This window comes from Aotus nancymaae, unplaced genomic scaffold, assembly GCF_030222135.1.
Source record: "Aotus nancymaae isolate 86718 unplaced genomic scaffold, 86718_ANA_hifiasm-v0.15.2.pri h1tg000008l, whole genome shotgun sequence".
NCBI classification, from domain to species: Eukaryota; Metazoa; Chordata; class Mammalia; order Primates; family Aotidae; genus Aotus; species Aotus nancymaae.
Genome location: NW_026988419.1, coordinates 41,263,435 through 41,281,074, shown reverse-complemented (window position 1 = coordinate 41,281,074; position 17,640 = coordinate 41,263,435). Strand labels below are relative to the sequence as shown.

The 17,640-nt window shown below is 40.4% G+C and overlaps 1 protein-coding gene across 1 annotated transcript; it reads right to left on the bottom strand.

The window, feature by feature from the left end:
- Positions 1 to 5,109: 5,109 nt before the first annotated feature.
- Positions 5,110 to 17,352, bottom strand: CAVIN2 (caveolae associated protein 2). Its single transcript, XM_012436627.3, has 2 exons — positions 16,519 to 17,352; positions 5,110 to 6,821 (listed from the first exon to the last, which is right to left on the bottom strand). Exons 1-2 carry the CDS (start codon positions 16,999 to 17,001, stop codon positions 6,027 to 6,029), a joined length of 1,278 nt encoding a protein of 425 aa, XP_012292050.2. The 5' UTR covers positions 17,002 to 17,352; the 3' UTR covers positions 5,110 to 6,026.
- Between the last annotated feature and the right edge of the window lie 288 nt (positions 17,353 to 17,640).

The following is a 17,640-nucleotide window of genomic DNA, read 5'->3' as shown; positions in this document are numbered from 1 at the left end:
TTTCGGGGGTAATTCCATAAGTTAAGGTACTGCTTTTCTACATCCATCCTGGCAGGGAGGGTTTCATTTTATGTAGGGATATAAAATTGTTGATTTAAAGTCCCTCAGAAATTTGTGTTTTCGAATAAGGGCATGTTCACTGGAATTGCCTCTATGACCCTAAAGGGCTGCCTTTCTCTGCATGCCATTAGGGTCATAGAGACAATTAACATGCAGTGGACCTAAGAGAACACAGCTAATCCTCATGCTTCCTTAGATCTTCAAGTGGTTGCCAACATAAAAAGTTTCTCCTTAACAAAGGACATCTTGACCCTTGTGCTAAATCTGTATCAGTTTTTTTTCCCCAACTCTGAGCTCTGAAAGCTCAATTTAGCATCCAAAAGAATTGAGCTGTGTCCTTTCTCTTTTGTACCTCATTATCAACAATAAAGAGTTGAAGAAGAACTGGAGTGTTGGCTGGCAATTTTGTGATGATGTATGACAGAGCAGAATACAGCCTTGCTTTTTGTCATCTATAGGGCCTCAGGTTATTGACAGGAGTAGGTATTTTTTAACTGGAACACAGAAATGGAATGGTAACTTTATATGCTCAGCTTACCAAGAACACCAATCCCTGTGACATCCAGGGGCTGTGCAGGTGGCTAGCAACGTTGATAACACGGAGTGGTGCTTTTCCATTAGAGACCATACAACCACCCTCCAATGTGATCGACTACTTCTCCTCGGTGCACTAATAGCCTATGCAGCATTAAAAGCAATCTTTTCATAAATCTGGGAAGCAGCAGGAGGGAAACTTCTTGTAAGTACTGGCAAGGGTGTTTTTGCATTTTATATCCCCCTAAGAAGGTTTCTGTGTTTTTCCTAAGGCAAATCCAATCCTGTCACTAGCTTTCTCTTATTGTGTTTATGCCTCCAGGAGGGAAAGAAGCACCCAAGAGCCTTCATCTCTGTAGACCAGGAGTCAGAAACGGATAGTCTATGCCTGGGCCACATCCAGCCAGCAGGCATTTACATTTGGCTTGCATAACTTTTAAAATGATTTGAATCAGTTGCCAAAAATTAAAAACCAGGAGATTTTCATGTAAAAAGAAATCTAAATTTTGGCTCTTCTTGAAAGAGGCCTGTGTTTTGGACCCGCAAGTCATTGGACCCGATTTCTCACATAGCAAGTGGAGCTGGGTAGTGATTGCCAGTTTACCACATGCAGGGTGGCTCCTAGAACATACCTTCCCTGTGTGAGAATTAGAAAGAAGCACTGCCTCTGCACAGGTGAATTATAAGGGTGCCCCATGGGAGAGGACACGGCCTGTGTGTAATAGTTTTGCCACAGTTGTTGCCATCTCCTTGAGCCAGTTTGCTCATGTCTGAGCTTTCAGACATTTGAATTTGTGACCCCAGCCAAAGACTTTGGAGGAAGTTGCTGCCTGCAGCATACATCTTGATGAATGAAGGCTGGCCTACAGGGCTTTTTTTGATTGCTTGCCCACAGAGATGGAGACACCAGCATTTGTTTGACTTAGCTCCTGTGTTTTTCTGAGAACACAGCTGGATAATTTTACAGGAATTATATTCATAGGCTAGGTCTCCATATCCTCATGGTTCACCCTCCGCAATCCCCCACACCTGGCCGCATGCTGATTTACCATTTGTTCCTTTTTTCAGCTTCTGAGAGGAAGCGTCCAAGCAAGATGTCGCATGTTCTTTCCTATGACATAGGTATATAACTCCTTTAACTTATAGAGTTTGAGGAAACTTCATGAACTATCTTTGAATGAGCTGATTCTAGTATCTATCTCTATTGACAGCTTGCTCTTATTAAACCCTTCCCCAAAGTGAACCTTGCAGCTACTGACAATGGATGAGGCCAAGGAGCTAAGGAGCCCTTTTATGGCCTCAGCAGACCTGAATAATAGTCTCTGTGGCTCTCCAAGAACAGTGAGGATTTTTTGTTTTTGTTTTTTGTTTTTGTTTTTAGCACTGGAATGACAATTATCAAAATTATTTACAAAGTACAGTACAAGTGATGCTGTTTAAGGGGTGGTAAATGAAGTTATTATTATACCATTTGAAAGCTTATAAACTGACATAATTAAGCAGAGTTGTATGATGATTGTTTTGGCAGTAGCATGGATTTCAGATTGGAATTGAACACTAGTCTGGACATTCACTAGTTACTTGAACCTGGACTAATCACTTAATTCTGTGACTTCCCAATAGAAAAATAGTTAAATTATAACATGATGAGTGAGACCTTAGAGTAGTTAAAAACTCGGGAGTCCTTTCTCCATTCCATCTTACTAGTTGGATTCAGTAAACTTTAAAATTCTCAGGTTCCAACTCTTTTAAAATGAAAGTAAAAATTGTACCTTCCAAATAGGATTTTGTATGATTATGCTTGAATCTAACATGTAATAGATACACAATATTGCTGGCCATTGGAGTGCTCAGCTGGTATAAAGTAGGTTGTCAAATATATTGATTACCCCCTCTTTCTTGGGTCTCACTGCTTTGGTGCTAAGAATTTTAGCAAACAGGAGGAACTAAAGGTTGCTTTGCTCAATAAATGTTCAGCAAATTGCTTTTTACTGTGAAAAGGGTATATATGTATGAACATCAAGCTGTTTAGTTCAAGGTGTGACTTCTTAACTAGGGCAGTTTATGTGGAGAGTTAAAAATAATCTGAGTCTCAAATACTTCAGGATAATGTAATGGTTAAAGCAAAAATAAGAAAATAGCTTTAATAATGCAAGTTACTGCCTGTTCCCTTTAGGAATGAGTTTCTGGCTACAAAAGTTTTTATCTAGACACCCAGATCAAGCAGAATACAAAGGTCACAATGCCAATTTCATCTGAAACTTGTTTTGCAGTGCTTGAGTCGTGGCTTTTAGGAAAAGACTTGTGGTTGCTATGGAACTGTTAATAATGATTGCTGCCTGTGCCTCAATTCTTCATACTCCCAGTCTCCAATATAAAATCACTTAGATTTGGGCTCCAGGGCAGTAAACAAACTTTTGAGCAGGAATTAACTGGGCTTGGGCATTAGTGTCTTAATGTAGGAAATGACTTTCATTATAACCTTTACTTATACTGGCAGCTGGGCTATGTTGAGGTTTCCTAATAGTGAGCTTAATCGCATGAGTGTCAAACTTTGCTCTTCCGGGTGAGCCCTGCTAAAAGCAGAAACATTTTGGGTTTTCATCAGACAATAAATATCAGAAGTCCTTGTTTTGTGCAGAACTAGTCTTAGTGAGGGTCTTTCATTTTCACATATAAAAAGAACCAGTAATTCAGCCACATACTAGATTCCTAAGTAGAAAGAAGAAAATATTCCTGTTGAAATACATATCTATTTACTTTTAAAAGAAATCTTACAGAAAAATGACTTTTTTTGCTATAGTTCTGTGAGATTCATGATCCATGTGATAGATGCTTCTTACTCCTGAATTATATTTCTAAGATATGAATCTCAGTCCTTATTACTGTACAACCAACATTTGGTGAAAACTAATCCAGTTCTTGAGCTCCAGGCACATACAGTTAGGAATGGCTTGTTGGATGGGTGGGGAGAAGACATATCTAATTTGGGGACGTTGCTGCCTCACCAGTATGCAAATAACTCAAGAATAATACAGAATAAATCGCTTCAATTTCCACAACTGTTGCTCTCTCTAATCCCTACAGTGTGTTTTCAACAATTATCTGGCCTAATTCTCTGTTTTATTGCTTAGGATTTTAAAGCTTCAAATGTGGAACATAGAATAAATGTAACTGCCAATGACACTTAAAAAAAATGCTCAAGTGCAGTTTTTAGCTTACATACAGCTCGTTTATAGGAACAAATGAAAAACACCTTTTGAAAAGGAAATGTAAACACTACATAGGTCTGGGTCCCCCAACTTCTCAGCCCCAAGAAATAACAGCAACTCCATAAAGGTTAAACGGGCATGTTTTGACCCTGAGTAAAATTCAGTCTTCTACCAACTCTATGGCACTGCAGAAGACAACGGATTATCTGTGTGAATAAACTGAATTTACAGGTCTCTACATTCATGTTTGCAGGGCTATCGAAGGTACTACAAGTTCTGGTATGATACAAGAAGAATGCAGGTGTAACTATCAAACTCATCAGGTTGCTGCAATAAATTCAGATGCTCTCCAGAGCTGGCAAGGTGATGCCAAAAAAGTTAAACTTGAAGAATGAGACTTAGATTTCTAAATGAGATGGCGGGGGGTGGAGGGGGAGCAGAGCTAATAGAGGAAATCAAGACTGAAACAAACCACATGACTGCTATGTTTGGAGGAGAGTTTAAATATCAGTTCTTTCTGCTTGTTCTAAAACTGTTCTGCCAAAAATCTGACACCGTTATATGCTCTTTATTTTTTGGTTTATTTAATCTTCTTTAACACAGCCATTGTTGGTTCAACAATCCAATATTTGAGGTTACATTATTGCAAAATAAGGACATAGCTGAATAGGTTATGCCATCAATACATTTGTTAATCTTATCCCTTTTATTAAAGACAAAGCATAGTTTGTTAATACTGTTTTGGATTAACTCTATTTGTAAGGTTACTTATAGTGGTGCATACTAAAGGCAGGGGATTTGCTCTTTGGGCCAACTGTCTTTAAACTATAATTTAATAAATCATTAGCATTTTGTAATTAAAAATAGATAAAGCAATATTTTAGTATAATGTTAGGCAGCAGTAAAAAATTACCCTGTCTGAATAAATGTGTACATTTACATAAAATGCTAGCATGCTCTAAGAAGTTAAAAAACATTAATATTCTGTGAAATTAATATATAAATAAAATACAATCTGGAATGAAATTGCTATTATGTACAAAAAAGAAAAAAAATAGAACCTTTCACTTCCAAAACCTATAGATTTTAGTATCTTATAAGCACATCATATGGAATGTAAGGGTTAGTTCAGATTTGAAGAGCATTAAAGAATAGTGTGATCCAAGTTTCCACAAAACAATATATATTTATTATATTTTGAAGATATTGTTAACATTGGAACAATGTTAACAAGACAACATCCTTTTGAACTTCCTTAAAGAGATAATTGTAATGTCTTTCATTTATTAAGAAAAAATACAGCTTTAACACTACAAAGTATGTTTATTATTTAAAAATATTGGAAAATAAAAATATTTTGAAGATGACATGTTATTCCAGGATATATGAACTTCTTTAGTATTGTTATTTAAGGAGTGAAATAGTTAAGCTACTGTTGTAAATACTTTGCTTTCAAGCACGTACATTTTTTCTCTTTTGTTTGCATTCTTTTCGGCATTCTTTGTTTCCTGTTTCTCTTATTTTCCAAATTTTCCTTCTTACTTTTCTAATAGCCCTGACTTTACTACATGTCTGATTTCATTAGCTGACTTTTATAGTCTCTTCATTTTTCCTTCGTTTGCAATAAAACAATGGTTTCTAATAAGTAAACAACCAACTGAACATCTCTTTTTACCTTTCGTAGATGTTTTCTTCTTAAAACATATAGTTATATGTTATATGTAACATATAGCTTACATATTTAGGTATGTTATGTTTCAACACTTAAAGAATAATAATTAGATTCACAGAGTACTGTGGAAATGCAGTATATTACGGGTACACTATTCAGCTAGCTTACGGAATGACAAAAATGAATCACTTTTCATAACTAGTATCTTAAGTATCCCGTTTTTTTTTTTTTTTTTTTTTTTTTTTTTTTTTTTTTTGACCAAGCCAAATAGATTAGCAGTTTTCAACTGCTCATTTTCTTCTTCCTGGCAATCTTGGAGACATTCTACAGAGATAGAACCTAAGAGCAAATTAAAAGTGGAGTCGGTGACAGGTCGCTTTCGTGGTAAAGCCTGGTCTCCTGTATGTTACTAAGACTGTGTGGTCAACGATTACTGCCTGGACAGGAACGCAGGAGTGGGTGGGTCGTGCTGCAGGTGTGCAGGAGTTTGTTCCTCGGCCCTGGCTGCCCGCTGGGACACAGCACGGGCTGGCACAGCGGCTCCGCGCTCAGGCGGTCTGGTGCACCTGCAGCACGGCGGGCTGCACGGGGTCCTCATCGGAGCGCTCCGCATCCTCGGAGGTTAGCGCATAGCCACCTTCATAGCGCACCTTCTGTGCCTGTTCCAGGGCCACTGACTCCTCCTCTTCATCTTCCACAATAGTCAAGTCGATGTTGCTGTCCATCCCCGAGTTACTCCCCCCGGAGGTCGCCTTCTCAGCAGCCCCCTCTGCGATTTCTCCTTCTGCCAGGGCGCTGGCGAGGGACGCTTCGGAAAGACCCTCTGCAAAGGAGCCCTCCTCCTGGTCATTCGGCATCTGCTCACTGCTAGGCAGGTCTTCGGACTTGGTCCCGTTTTCTACATGGCTTTCTTCCTCTCGGACTTTCTTTCTCCCGAAAGTGAGGGGAGAAACCTTGAAGGGGGAGCTTTTTCCTGAGGATAGTTTCTGGTGATTTGAAGTGAGAGATTTCTTAATCTTCTCTCTCCGTTCTACAGATACGATCTTTGTCCCCAGCTTGTTCATCTTTTTCTCGATGTTCTGGCGAGAAAATGCTTTCTTGAGGCTATCCACTTTCTTGAGGCTGGATCTTTTTATTTTCTCTGCCCTACTTTCTTCCATCTTTTCCTCGGCACTGTCTTCCAGGGCCTCCTCATCGTGGGGCAAATCATCATCTGATGAGAGGTCCACGGTGTGCAGGGTTTCCTCCAGGGACTTGTTTTCATCCGCAAGCTCCTCCTTCCCTTCCACAGCGCTGGAAACGTGCTCTTTCACAAACACACTGGCAGGGATCTCGTTTTCCTCCTGAAAAGACGGACAAGGTAGGTTTCATGTTAATAACATATTTCACAGATAGCCCTGAGCTGCTGTAATGTGTGTGTCTGTTTTGGGGACACGGTGATGATGAAAACCAAATGTTTGTGGCTTCCGTTTTCTAGAATGGGAAGACAGTTCTAAACTCGTGAAGTCATTCTCTTTAGGCTGGATAAGGCCAAGGACAGCCTGTTGGGACTATCAGGGGGACAGCGGGCAGAAGCTCTATCAGTGACAGGCAGAGGGGAAGTGGGCAGTGACTGAGATAGACCAGGAAGCTGCCTAGATAACGGAGCTAAAGTACGTCACTGCACTGTGAACCCAGAGGCCCTCTCTCCTATCCTCTTTTGAGGTCAGAGGGCTTGGGCCTGCCAAAATCCCACTGCAGAAGAGCCTGAAGGTCAAGTTGGCAGGTAAAAGATAGGGCAGGTGAGAGAACTGAGAAGTCTTCAAGTGACAGACACACATAAAGCCTTGACTAGGTTCCGTCTCCAACTAGAAGTCAGAAGTAAAGGTATGGCCAACCTTAGTATCTGCTCAGAGGTGCACACTAATTTCGCCAAGGACATCATTTTAGAGTGAGAGAAACAAGGACTAGGCTTCCTGGGGGTGCACTCAGGAAGCCTTGTGGTTTAGAATATCCTTTGCAGGAGTTAATAAGGGGAGGTGAAAACTTAGGGTTATTTTTAGAATAGTGAGGGGGAATTATGCGACTAGCCATAGTTTATCAATTCTCTAGTGTTACGCAGAGCTTCTTTGGGTAAGAATACTTTGGCCCCCACCTCCAGAGAAGAGTGAGGAGAGAAGCACAGAAAGCTGCCCCCTTCACTGTTGCCAGCACTCTCCTCCAGCTGCCCGGCACACAGGCAAAGATGGCAAGGAGCAGCACCTGAAAACTCAACTCCAGAGCGCAAGGAGGATGGTGTTGCTACGTTGCTCACTAGGGAGTTTTGAATGCAGACAGGCTCAGGTTACACAGCTAAAGAACTCTTGATTTTTAAATATTTTTCTTTGAATACTAGAAAAGGAGAGCCAGTCAGCAAGATGTCTTCACATCTTATTTTGAAAGAAATGGCACAGTAGTGAATGTGTGGCCAGAGGCTTGAGTCTCTGTCTTTGCTGTACTACTAAATAGCAGCACAGCTTTCAACAAATAACTATCTCCTTGAGTGTCAGTTTCTCCCAGATATGAACAAGAGATTTGACCTAGATTAGCAGCTTTCATACTGCACTCCCAGGGGCACTAGGGGTTCTGCTGGAATGCCAGAGGGGGCAAGGCTCCAGACCCCCCTGCCACCCCTCCTGCAACCAGAGCCTCAGGATTGCCTGATTCTATCTAAGGCTGTTCAGTAAACTTTCAGTTTGAAAACTAACTGGATTTAGTGGATTTTAAAGCCTACTTGGGATCTAAACATCCTGCAAAGTTTATGCTAATGGCAAGAACTTCCCTTCTTATTTTGTAACTTTGATCGACTGAAAAGATAAAAACATGCTTTTAGAGTGTGACTTTATATTTGATAAGACTAAATAAAGTTTAGATATTATAGAGAAACTTAAAAAAACTCTCTCCTTATTAACAACTGAATGGTAGAATTATGATGCTCCTTGAAAAAATACAACCCCGTGTCTCCCCTTATCCACACTATACAGAGTCCTTTCCATAAACTGTAAGAAACAAAGGATCATGTCTTGTGTTGAGACAAGAAGTAGAAAAGTCCAATTAAATAGAATCCTTGTTAGAGTGATGATATCATATATGTGTTTTCCAAAACTTTCTCCATACCCTCCTATTTTGAATGTCATGGAAAGTGTTCAGGCCATAGTAAAAGACAAAGTAAAATAATAATAATAATAATAAAAGGGACTGCCACAAGTCTTTTATGACGTGGACTTTTACAGAGCACTGCTTTCCCGTGTTTCAAGTCTAGGTTGCTTCTGGTTCCCTGAAATGCACTCCCCATGAGGGCAGGGATTTTTGTCTCTTGTCCATGCTGTGTCCCAGCACCTAGAGCTCAACAGCTGCTTGTTAAATAAGTGCATGTTGGGTGAGGTGGCTTTCTAAGAAAGCCCTGAGAGTGGCTGGAATGGAGATTGCCCCTCTCTTAGGCAGGCTTGAGGACTACAAAAGAATGAGTTTAGCTCTGTGTCTAGAAGGAAGTTTGCTGACTGTTGCTGCCACTGGGAAATCAAGAGAACCTAAGTCCCAGTGGGGACAATGATCTCCATTTTAAAGGAAGGATTTTCTTCACAGTGGATGGGTGTTACTAAAAGAGAGGTAGGCAACTGAAATAGCTGAGGCTTGGATGCTTAGTCTAGAAGCAAAATTACTTCCGGGGTTTGACAAGAGGGTTGAGAAGGTTTGACAGGAGTTGCTTACAGGAAAGGAAGAAACCAAGAGATCAGTGAAATGTTATTAAAAGTCCTCAGTGAGGAAAGCAGAATTCAGGCAGAAAACTGTAAAAATAATCCTTGGCTATCAGAGAAGAGGTACATTTTATATAGTATAATCTCTCAGGTTAATCAAAGTTAGTAAATTGGATAACTTCCCTTTCTTTAATCCCAACAAAAGGTAGGCATATTAACTGAACTTCTAAAGGAATTAAATGAATAATATTACAGTTTTTCCTTGAATGTACATTTTATTATTACAAAAGCATAGTTGCTGTTGAGTCTTAGACTCTTCAATTCTTTTATCATGTATCCTTTGAGGACAGCTTTCAGGAAAGTTATTATAAGGTGAATCATATATGATCTGTGGTAGACACACACTGTGTATATGAATGGGTGTTGAGGGAAGGTAGGAAACCCGTATTGAACTCTTTTGTAAAGTGCCAGGGAAATTATATGAGAGCTTTTTTAATGCCAGCTATAAAAATAAACCCAGCAGGAACAGAGATAATCCAGAATGAGTTGGATGTGTCTTTATGCAACTGGAAACAAGTGAGATATGTCTTCTTGGCTAACTGCTATGCTTCTGCTGTCATTTTAATTACACAAGCAGGATTTAATGTTCTGTGTGTTGGACAGTGTTTATTTTGTGGCTTCTGATGGCATCTACTCTGGAGGTAAGCCCTTTCTTTTCACAATAATCTGTGAATGTCGAAGCACATGTAGCTCTTACCTTTCCATAATGTTTGGTTGGAGGTAGAAAAATACTGATAATCTTCAAAAATTCTATTCTATAGTAAGACGTGTGAGTGGTGTTTGACAATGAAGTAACTCTTACAGTGATGGAAACTTCAGTCTAAACTTCAGATAACGGATGCTGGGTAACTCCCTCCCCTGAGGTGCCTAGTCTCTCCTGCATATGTGCCCTGTGCTCAAGCTCCCATACACACCTTGTGGAAACACTTGACATTTCATATGCCTATAAGCAAGGTGACACTTCTGCCTTCAGCCTCCCACTGTAATGTTTCGGATTGGCTTTCTCATACAGATTCCAAGACTGATGGTGATTTCAAGAGGGAAGATCAAGTACACATCCTCAATTCTGTCACAGCTTCCCTATGCTAGTTACTTATATGTCTGCTTAGGGTTTTTAGCTCCTGAAAATGGCGCTAGGAATCCCTTGTGAGCTGCATTGCTTCCTTGGGCAGTTCTGCCCAGTAGAGGCCCTCCAGGAGCAGCTGGTTATTTACCCTTTGTTTTCAAAAAGGTCCTCATCTCCCCTGATGCAGGTGTTCCTGGTTCTGACCTTTCATAAGAACTCTTAGGAATTTTTCAAAGGAAGGGGAATAAAACAGCACACTTCAAACATATATGACTGATATGCTCACAGCATAAAAATGAATGGAAAGAACTGAAAAAGTAGCATTTCTCCTTGTACTTCAGCTTGTTTGCTGTTCATATCGATCCTAGTGAACTAACAGTCCTATTTGTATCAACACAGACAGACTTGCCAATATGCTAGACACTTCTTGGGTTGAAGCTCATGGAAGGAAATCTTCTGTGTACATATCTAAATACCTAGATATGCACATTTTAACAAATAAGACTCCATGACTCTCTTTAGAAAGGAAATTACAGTAAATCATTTAAAAGCTTGAATAAGGAGAGAAAAGCCAACAGTTTGCTTTCCTGTCACTAACTCATCATTCTTGTTGGTAGAATAAAATAACAAAGGATGTCATATTCCCACTGGGATGCGGTAGCATCCTGGAGGGGTATGAAGACCATAAATTTGTGTCCATGGAATGATTTATCCAATAATCTCTAAATACTAGTTATTAAAATAAAACTGTGCCCACCTGACATTCTGATTTATAGGTCTCTTTTACACATTGATGGTTTTCTCCGATTTGTGTTTCTGAGGTATGGATTGCCAAGTGGATACAGTCATTGATTAGAACTGCACCCCTAAGGCAGCTGTTGGTGGAATCAGCAAGTCATAAGAATAAAATGCATTAGTTATAATCCCTGAGCAGTCTTTCACATTCTGGAGGATTTAAAAGTTTCATTATTTTTCAGTGTTATCAAGGGTTCAATTCTTTTTTTAAGATACACTGGTTAGGTGTTCTTTGTTACAAATAAAAAATGCAAAACAAAACCAAACAAAAAAAACAAATCACACTGAATTATTTAAAAGCTGATGTAGAAAACCCAGTAAACATGAACTTTACCATAGTGGGATTATACTGTTTGTTTTTACTCATTTTGCAATTCAATTCTATAATCTCTATTATTAATCATAAAATGAAACCTTGCTAGTCACTGTTTCTCAGTCTGTTTCTTTGATACAAAATGAAGTTAAACTGAATGATTATTAAGGTGCTTTCCAGCTCTAAAATATTTGATTCTTTGATGTTAACATAAACCCCACAGAAAAGAATTAACAAATTGCAGAATCGATTCCATAGTGTACTGATACCAAATGTGTTTTGTTTCATGTAAGAATCAAAACTATAGGACCTGAGTTGCATTGGAGAACATTTTTCATTCATTCAGTTCAAACAGATATAGATTACAAAGCAGTGGAAAGGGCAGCATTTACTTGGAATAACTGCATCTGAAAGAGTCTAGGTTTTTTACACAAGAACATGTAATGATTCTTTCTAAGAAACACTAACAATAATCAGTTATTCACTTAAAGTGCCCGAGGCAGTGCTCAAATTCAATAAATATAAATAACAATAAGAACTAGTATTTTGTTTATCTCATAAACTAAAAAGGCACTGGATAAGTAACACATCAAAACCAATATCCCATATGGGAGCATTGTAGTGTGATAGAAACACGGTGAGTTGTCATATAAAGGCGTCTTTTATTATCTATATCCCCATTTCTTCCAGGTCTTTACTAATGTAACAGTCTTCAGAGCAGTGACTTTGGATAAAGTACAGGCTTTTTAAAAATCAATTTAAAAATAGTCTGAGGATGTTACACTTTTAGCACCTTTCTAAATTCTGACCTTATTGAAGGAACCCAAAGGATGAAGATTTGAACACATTTATAGGCTCAATTCTCCAGAAATGTATCCACTGCAAATAGCTAACCTTTCTACTTCTTTTCACCCAATTTCCCAATTTCATGTGGATTAAAGTGGAAGCTGTCCATGAGCACTCTCATTTTGTTCCCTGGATTTGAAATCATCTCCCAACTGCTTTTTCAAATAATCATTTCTAGAGTCTTAAGAGGACGTAAGAGGCCACTGCATCCTCAGGTCCAGTTACCTGCGAAATTCTATCTCTTAAATCAAAAGAGAAAATTTCCTCATAAGTGTAGAGTCACTGATTTTCTGTACAAACTCTATTTTTTTTTTTTTTTTAAGGAAAAGATCGCCATGCTTACAAGCGGAGTCTTAGTCTTTCTTTAGCATTTGCTTTTTGATCAGCAATGCCTATGAGTCTTATTTTATTTATGCTGGGTCATGTCACAGTATTTTGAATTCAAATATTGATCTGAAGCTATTACAGAAAAGTTTAAAAGAGAAAACTGCTGAATTTAACTAGGATTTAGAATTTATTTTATTGCTGAAAGAGAGATGTTTCTTCAGTTTTAGACATTACTGGTTATAGTTTAAAGTAATTGCTGAGAAATTAGATGCTTCATAGCTACAACAATGTTATAACATTCTGAACAGACTTAAATAAACAATGACATGTTTTAAATAGGAAGTAGTAGGACAAATTAAAGACAAAGTTTGGAATTTAAAAAATGCAATTATGGCCAGGCATGGTGGCTCACGCTTGTAATCCCAGCACTTTGAGAGGTCAAGGGGGATGGATCACCTGAAGTCAGGGGTTCAAGACCAACCTGACCAACATAGTGAAACCCTGTCTCTACTAAAAATACAAATTTTAGCTGGGTGTGGTGGTGGAGGCTGAGGCAGGAGGATCACTTGAACCCAGGAGGCAGAGGTTGTAGTGAGCTGAAATTGGACCACTGCATTCCAGCCTGGGTGATGGAGCGAGACTCTGTCTCAATAAAACAAAACAAAACCCAATAAGCAAACGTGTAAGTATCTAGCAGGCCAACCACTAACCAAAACATACTTGTAGATTTTGGACGGCTCTACAGGACTTCACAAACTGAAAATGTACTCTTCTCAACATTACTGTACCAAATGTGCTCAGGTCATGGGACAAATTTTCCTTTCTCACTCTCTTATTTTTACATAATTTTTTATCTTAAACTAGAATCAGTAGATTTAATAAGGGAGAGTCCGGCATAGGGTTCGGATGGACTGAAAATGATAAATAACTTAAAGACACCTGGTACATATTTGCCCTCCACATTCTCCACAGGCCTAGGAAATAGTCCCCTTCTGCTACACTGTGAAGGTCATGCTGTGACTAGAGGGTTCATTTAGAGTAGGTCTTTTGGGAAGAGTCCTTTGCTTTCACGGAGATGAGATATAATGTTGATTTCAATATGGCGATAATTATACAATGCATGGTTCTCTGTGTGTAGCAGAGCTGTTTTAAAATCTTGGGTAAGGTAAGGTCAGTTTTTACTCGGGGGCCATATTTCTAATCAAGCAAAAGTGTAGCCATCTCTCTGAGCAAATGAATTTCAGATCCTCTCAGCAATATCTTCTATTCATTGACCACTTACACCATGCCAGTCCCTACTAACTATTTTAAATGTGATTTCTTTCATTCCTCATTCTATGAGAGAGATAGGAGGGAAGAAGCATTAGTGTTCAAGAGCACGTGCTTTGAAATCAATTAAACATGAGTTTGAATCCAGCTTCACCACTTGCTTACTAACTAGCTTTGGACAAGTCATAAACAATTTTGAATCTCAACATCCCCATCTGTAAATTGGGGATAAATGAGATAAGGCACAGAAAGATGCCTAGCAATGTATGCTGGGCTTATTAAGTACTTGATTTTGCTTTTTGCTCTTATTAATATCGTCAGTGTATAGATGAGGAAACAGGTTTGGAGAAGCTACAAACTGTGTAGTGGTGGAAGTAGGATTTGAACTACTCTTTGTGTGACTCCAAAATTTATCTTCTGAACTACTATACTGGACCACTCTCTAATACAAATTATTGTTTTATCCATTGGCATAATTACTACTCTGGGGACACTGCTACTTTTAGAAGGAATAGGAGAAAGAACAATCTTTCCACTGAGGGACTGTTCTTGCATTTGTTTTTTACAAAACAATCATCTTGCAATGCCTTGAGAGTTGAGAATTCTAATAATCCTTTAGGCTAATAAAGGGTCTTATACAGCCTAAGAAAGGCCCAGTCACTTGCCTCTAGTTTCCTGCCTCCTAAAATGCTCTTTAAAGATGTCCTTGGGGGTTGCTTGCTAAAGGGCCCACAATGGAGTCTGAACACATTGCTTTGGATTCTCTTAGCTTCCAGTTTGGTCTTGAGCACCCCTGTTTCAGCTTTCAGTCACTATGTGGAGAATTTCTACCATTTCTGGCTGCAATTTCACACCTGTCAATCCAATGCGACAAAACAGGAGACCATGTCAGGCCCTCACAACAGCATATGCCTTTAAGTTCCCTGTGTGTTTTTTTTTTTTTAATGTCAGATTTATAATTCTGAATTTCTACTAGCACATCCTCTCCATCCCTCCCCCAACATCTGCAGAACATCCGTGAGAAAACAAAACAAAACGCAATCCTGAGAAATTGTCATTTTCCTCTACAAGATAAATACGTTTTTCCTCCTCCTTAACTGAGGGATGGGACAAGAGATAATCTGCCTGATTCATACTGGAAGCAGAAAAATTTCCTTTGGTGTCTCAGACTTAAACATGTCTGTACATGTTTGGTTTTGTTTGGAGATCAGTATTTAATTTAGAAATGCCTTGAGAGCTGAGATTTCTAATATCTCTTAGGCTAATAAAGTAAGGATCTCATATGGCTTAAGAAAGGCCCAGTTACCGTATCTCGTTTCAATTCATCTGGTGCATGAAAAGCTACTGCATTTGCATTAAAAGCTGAAAAGTTTTCAGCTGCAAAAGCCTGCAAGGTAGAGGAGGACGTAGCCTCCCTAAACCTTTACAATACTCAAGTGCAATTTGCGGAGGACAAAAAAGCAGCTAGATGAGTCTTTGCTTTTATGGGGGTAGGAAGTCTTAGGTTCTAACTTGACAGAGCAGATTCATTTTGAAAAAGAAGGCTCCCTCGGTTTAAATCCCAATTTCTAAATCTCTCCTGGGAGATGAAGGCTCTCCCTGTGTGCCTTTCACAATCAAACTGTTGGTTATAGCCTCTCCCCTCCATGGCTTTGAAATCCTCTCCTATTCACATGGTCACAACGAGACAGCCCTGGGGCGAGGATGGCAATTGCTTCCTGGGCTCTGTGCTGGCTGGATTCCACTGGGCGGAAGGGCTTCCAGCATTAGGCAGGGCTGCCCTGGGATTCACAAATGCCCACCACTTGGCGGAACAACAGCCCCACGCAATCTCCCTGTCCCCAGATAGCCTCTTGCTACATTAATTGCATCATTGATGCATTAAAAAAATTAAGTGGTCTTTTTATTCTAAGGCAACCGTTTGAGGGAGAAACATTTGAGACTAGCCTTTGTGACTATAACTGATAACACTCCTTTTATTTTACTTAACAGTTGTGGTCTCTCTGAGCAAGGAGAGCCATATCTAGTGTTTGTACTCTGTATTTCTAGTGCATTTGCTAGAAAAGAACTCCACAAGATTGCTTTGCCCAAAATAGTCTTAAAAGAACAAGGCTAGTCCAACTCTAATGGAATCAATCTTCTATTTTGTTGGTTCCCAAAATGTTGGTAGCCTTTGTATAAAGGAATAGTTTGACTTCTTGGTTAAAAAAACACAAAATACCTCACATGATCACTTCATTTCCACAAACAGTTAATGAACAGCCACTGAATTAATTTGCCCTGTCCAGCAAACAGCTGCAGCCAGAGCCCTAAGCTCCTAATGCAAAGAGACAAATTTGACTAGGGTGCACTTGCACATCTTCCCAACCTGTAGAGAGTGCATCCAGGTGCTCCCTAACAAATGACCTGGGACCTACTAAACCTGCAAGCATCTTCTTTGGATTTAGTCTGTGGTGACCTGGGAAATTCCCACCCCTGTGCGCAGATTTCATATTTGCCTGCTGCAGGCAGACAGGGGACAATGCCTTGTGTGTGTGATCCCCGACAGGCAGGACAAATGTAAAAATGGCAGTGAGAGCCAGGACGAGTGAGATCATGAATATCGAGGAGTTCTAGCCTGCCTGTGAGGAGGCGTAGAGGGCACTGACCTGGAAGATGAGCACTTTGAAATGGTTGCGACGGAGGAGCTGGGCGTGGTTGTTCTCCAGCCGCTTCACCTGCGCGCACTGCCTGTCCATGCGCTCTTTGACCGCGCGCGTGTGGGCGCTGACCTTGCGGGACTTCTCCAGCAGCTTGCTCACCGTGTTGCTGGTGGAGGCCTGGTACTTGGAGAGCTTGGTGAGGTCGTTCTGGATGCCCTTCACGGAGCCCTCCAAGCTGATCTGTCGCTGCTCCATCTTGTGCTGGTTCTCCTGCACGGCGTCCAGCATGTTCACCAGCTTGTCCAGGAGCGTGAGCACCGTGACGGCGTTCACCTGCGAGTTGTCCCGGATGGCCTCCTCCGTGTTCCCCAGGTTCAGGCTGGGGCTCGGTGTCGAGGAAGGCATCGGGCTGGGGCTCGAGGGCTTTTCCTGCTGCATGTCAAACCCAGGGTGCTGGAACTTTTCGGCCTGTGCAGCGTCCTCTCCCATGGCTAGGCAGGTGGGAACGTTCTTCCTGTCTGGGAGCTGCTTCTTGCTCGGGTGGGAAGTTGCGGTGGTGAGGGTGCAGGATAAGGCCTGCTGGTTGGAGCTCAGAGCACCACTCTCTAGGACTGGCAGAGGTTCAGACAGGCAACAACTGGCTAAGCTGATCAGGGGAACTGCATTCCAGCTGCTCTTAAAGGCCCTACTCCACCCAGTGGGAGGAGAAGGTTACAGAACTGAGAACCACTCAGGGTTCAGAAGTGTGCACACACTTCCTAACTGCGTTCTTCTGGGCACAGGACACTTTCTTGCAGGTTTAGCTTTTCTTTCCTGCTCTCCTTCTCCCGTTTTTTTTTTTTTTTTTTTTTTTTTTAAGTTCAATGTCATATTTCAATCATGACTTCATCTAAAGGCGGAGAAAAACATGCTAACTTGGCCCAGCTCCATAGCTTCCAATTGGCTAAAGCTAGTAAACTTTTCTCTGGCTGCTATGTTACAGATGCAACAGAGCGCCTGTTTCTTTTTCCTGGATACAAGTTATTGTAACGGAAAGTATTGTTTGCATTTCCCCTAGAACTGACTGATGGGTTGCAGATCACCGGGTGTCCTACTGGGAGGCGTAGAGTTTAAAGGGTACTGCAGCCA

Coding starts and splice junctions, on each gene's coding strand:
- CAVIN2 (XM_012436627.3), bottom strand. CDS start 17,001: ATGGGAGAGGACGCTGCACAGGCCGAAAAGTTCCAGCACCCTGGGTTT. Junction 6,822..16,518: donor TCAAAGTGCTCATCTTCCAG/GTCAGTGCCCTC, acceptor CCGTCTTTTCAG/GAGGAAAACGAGATCCCTGC.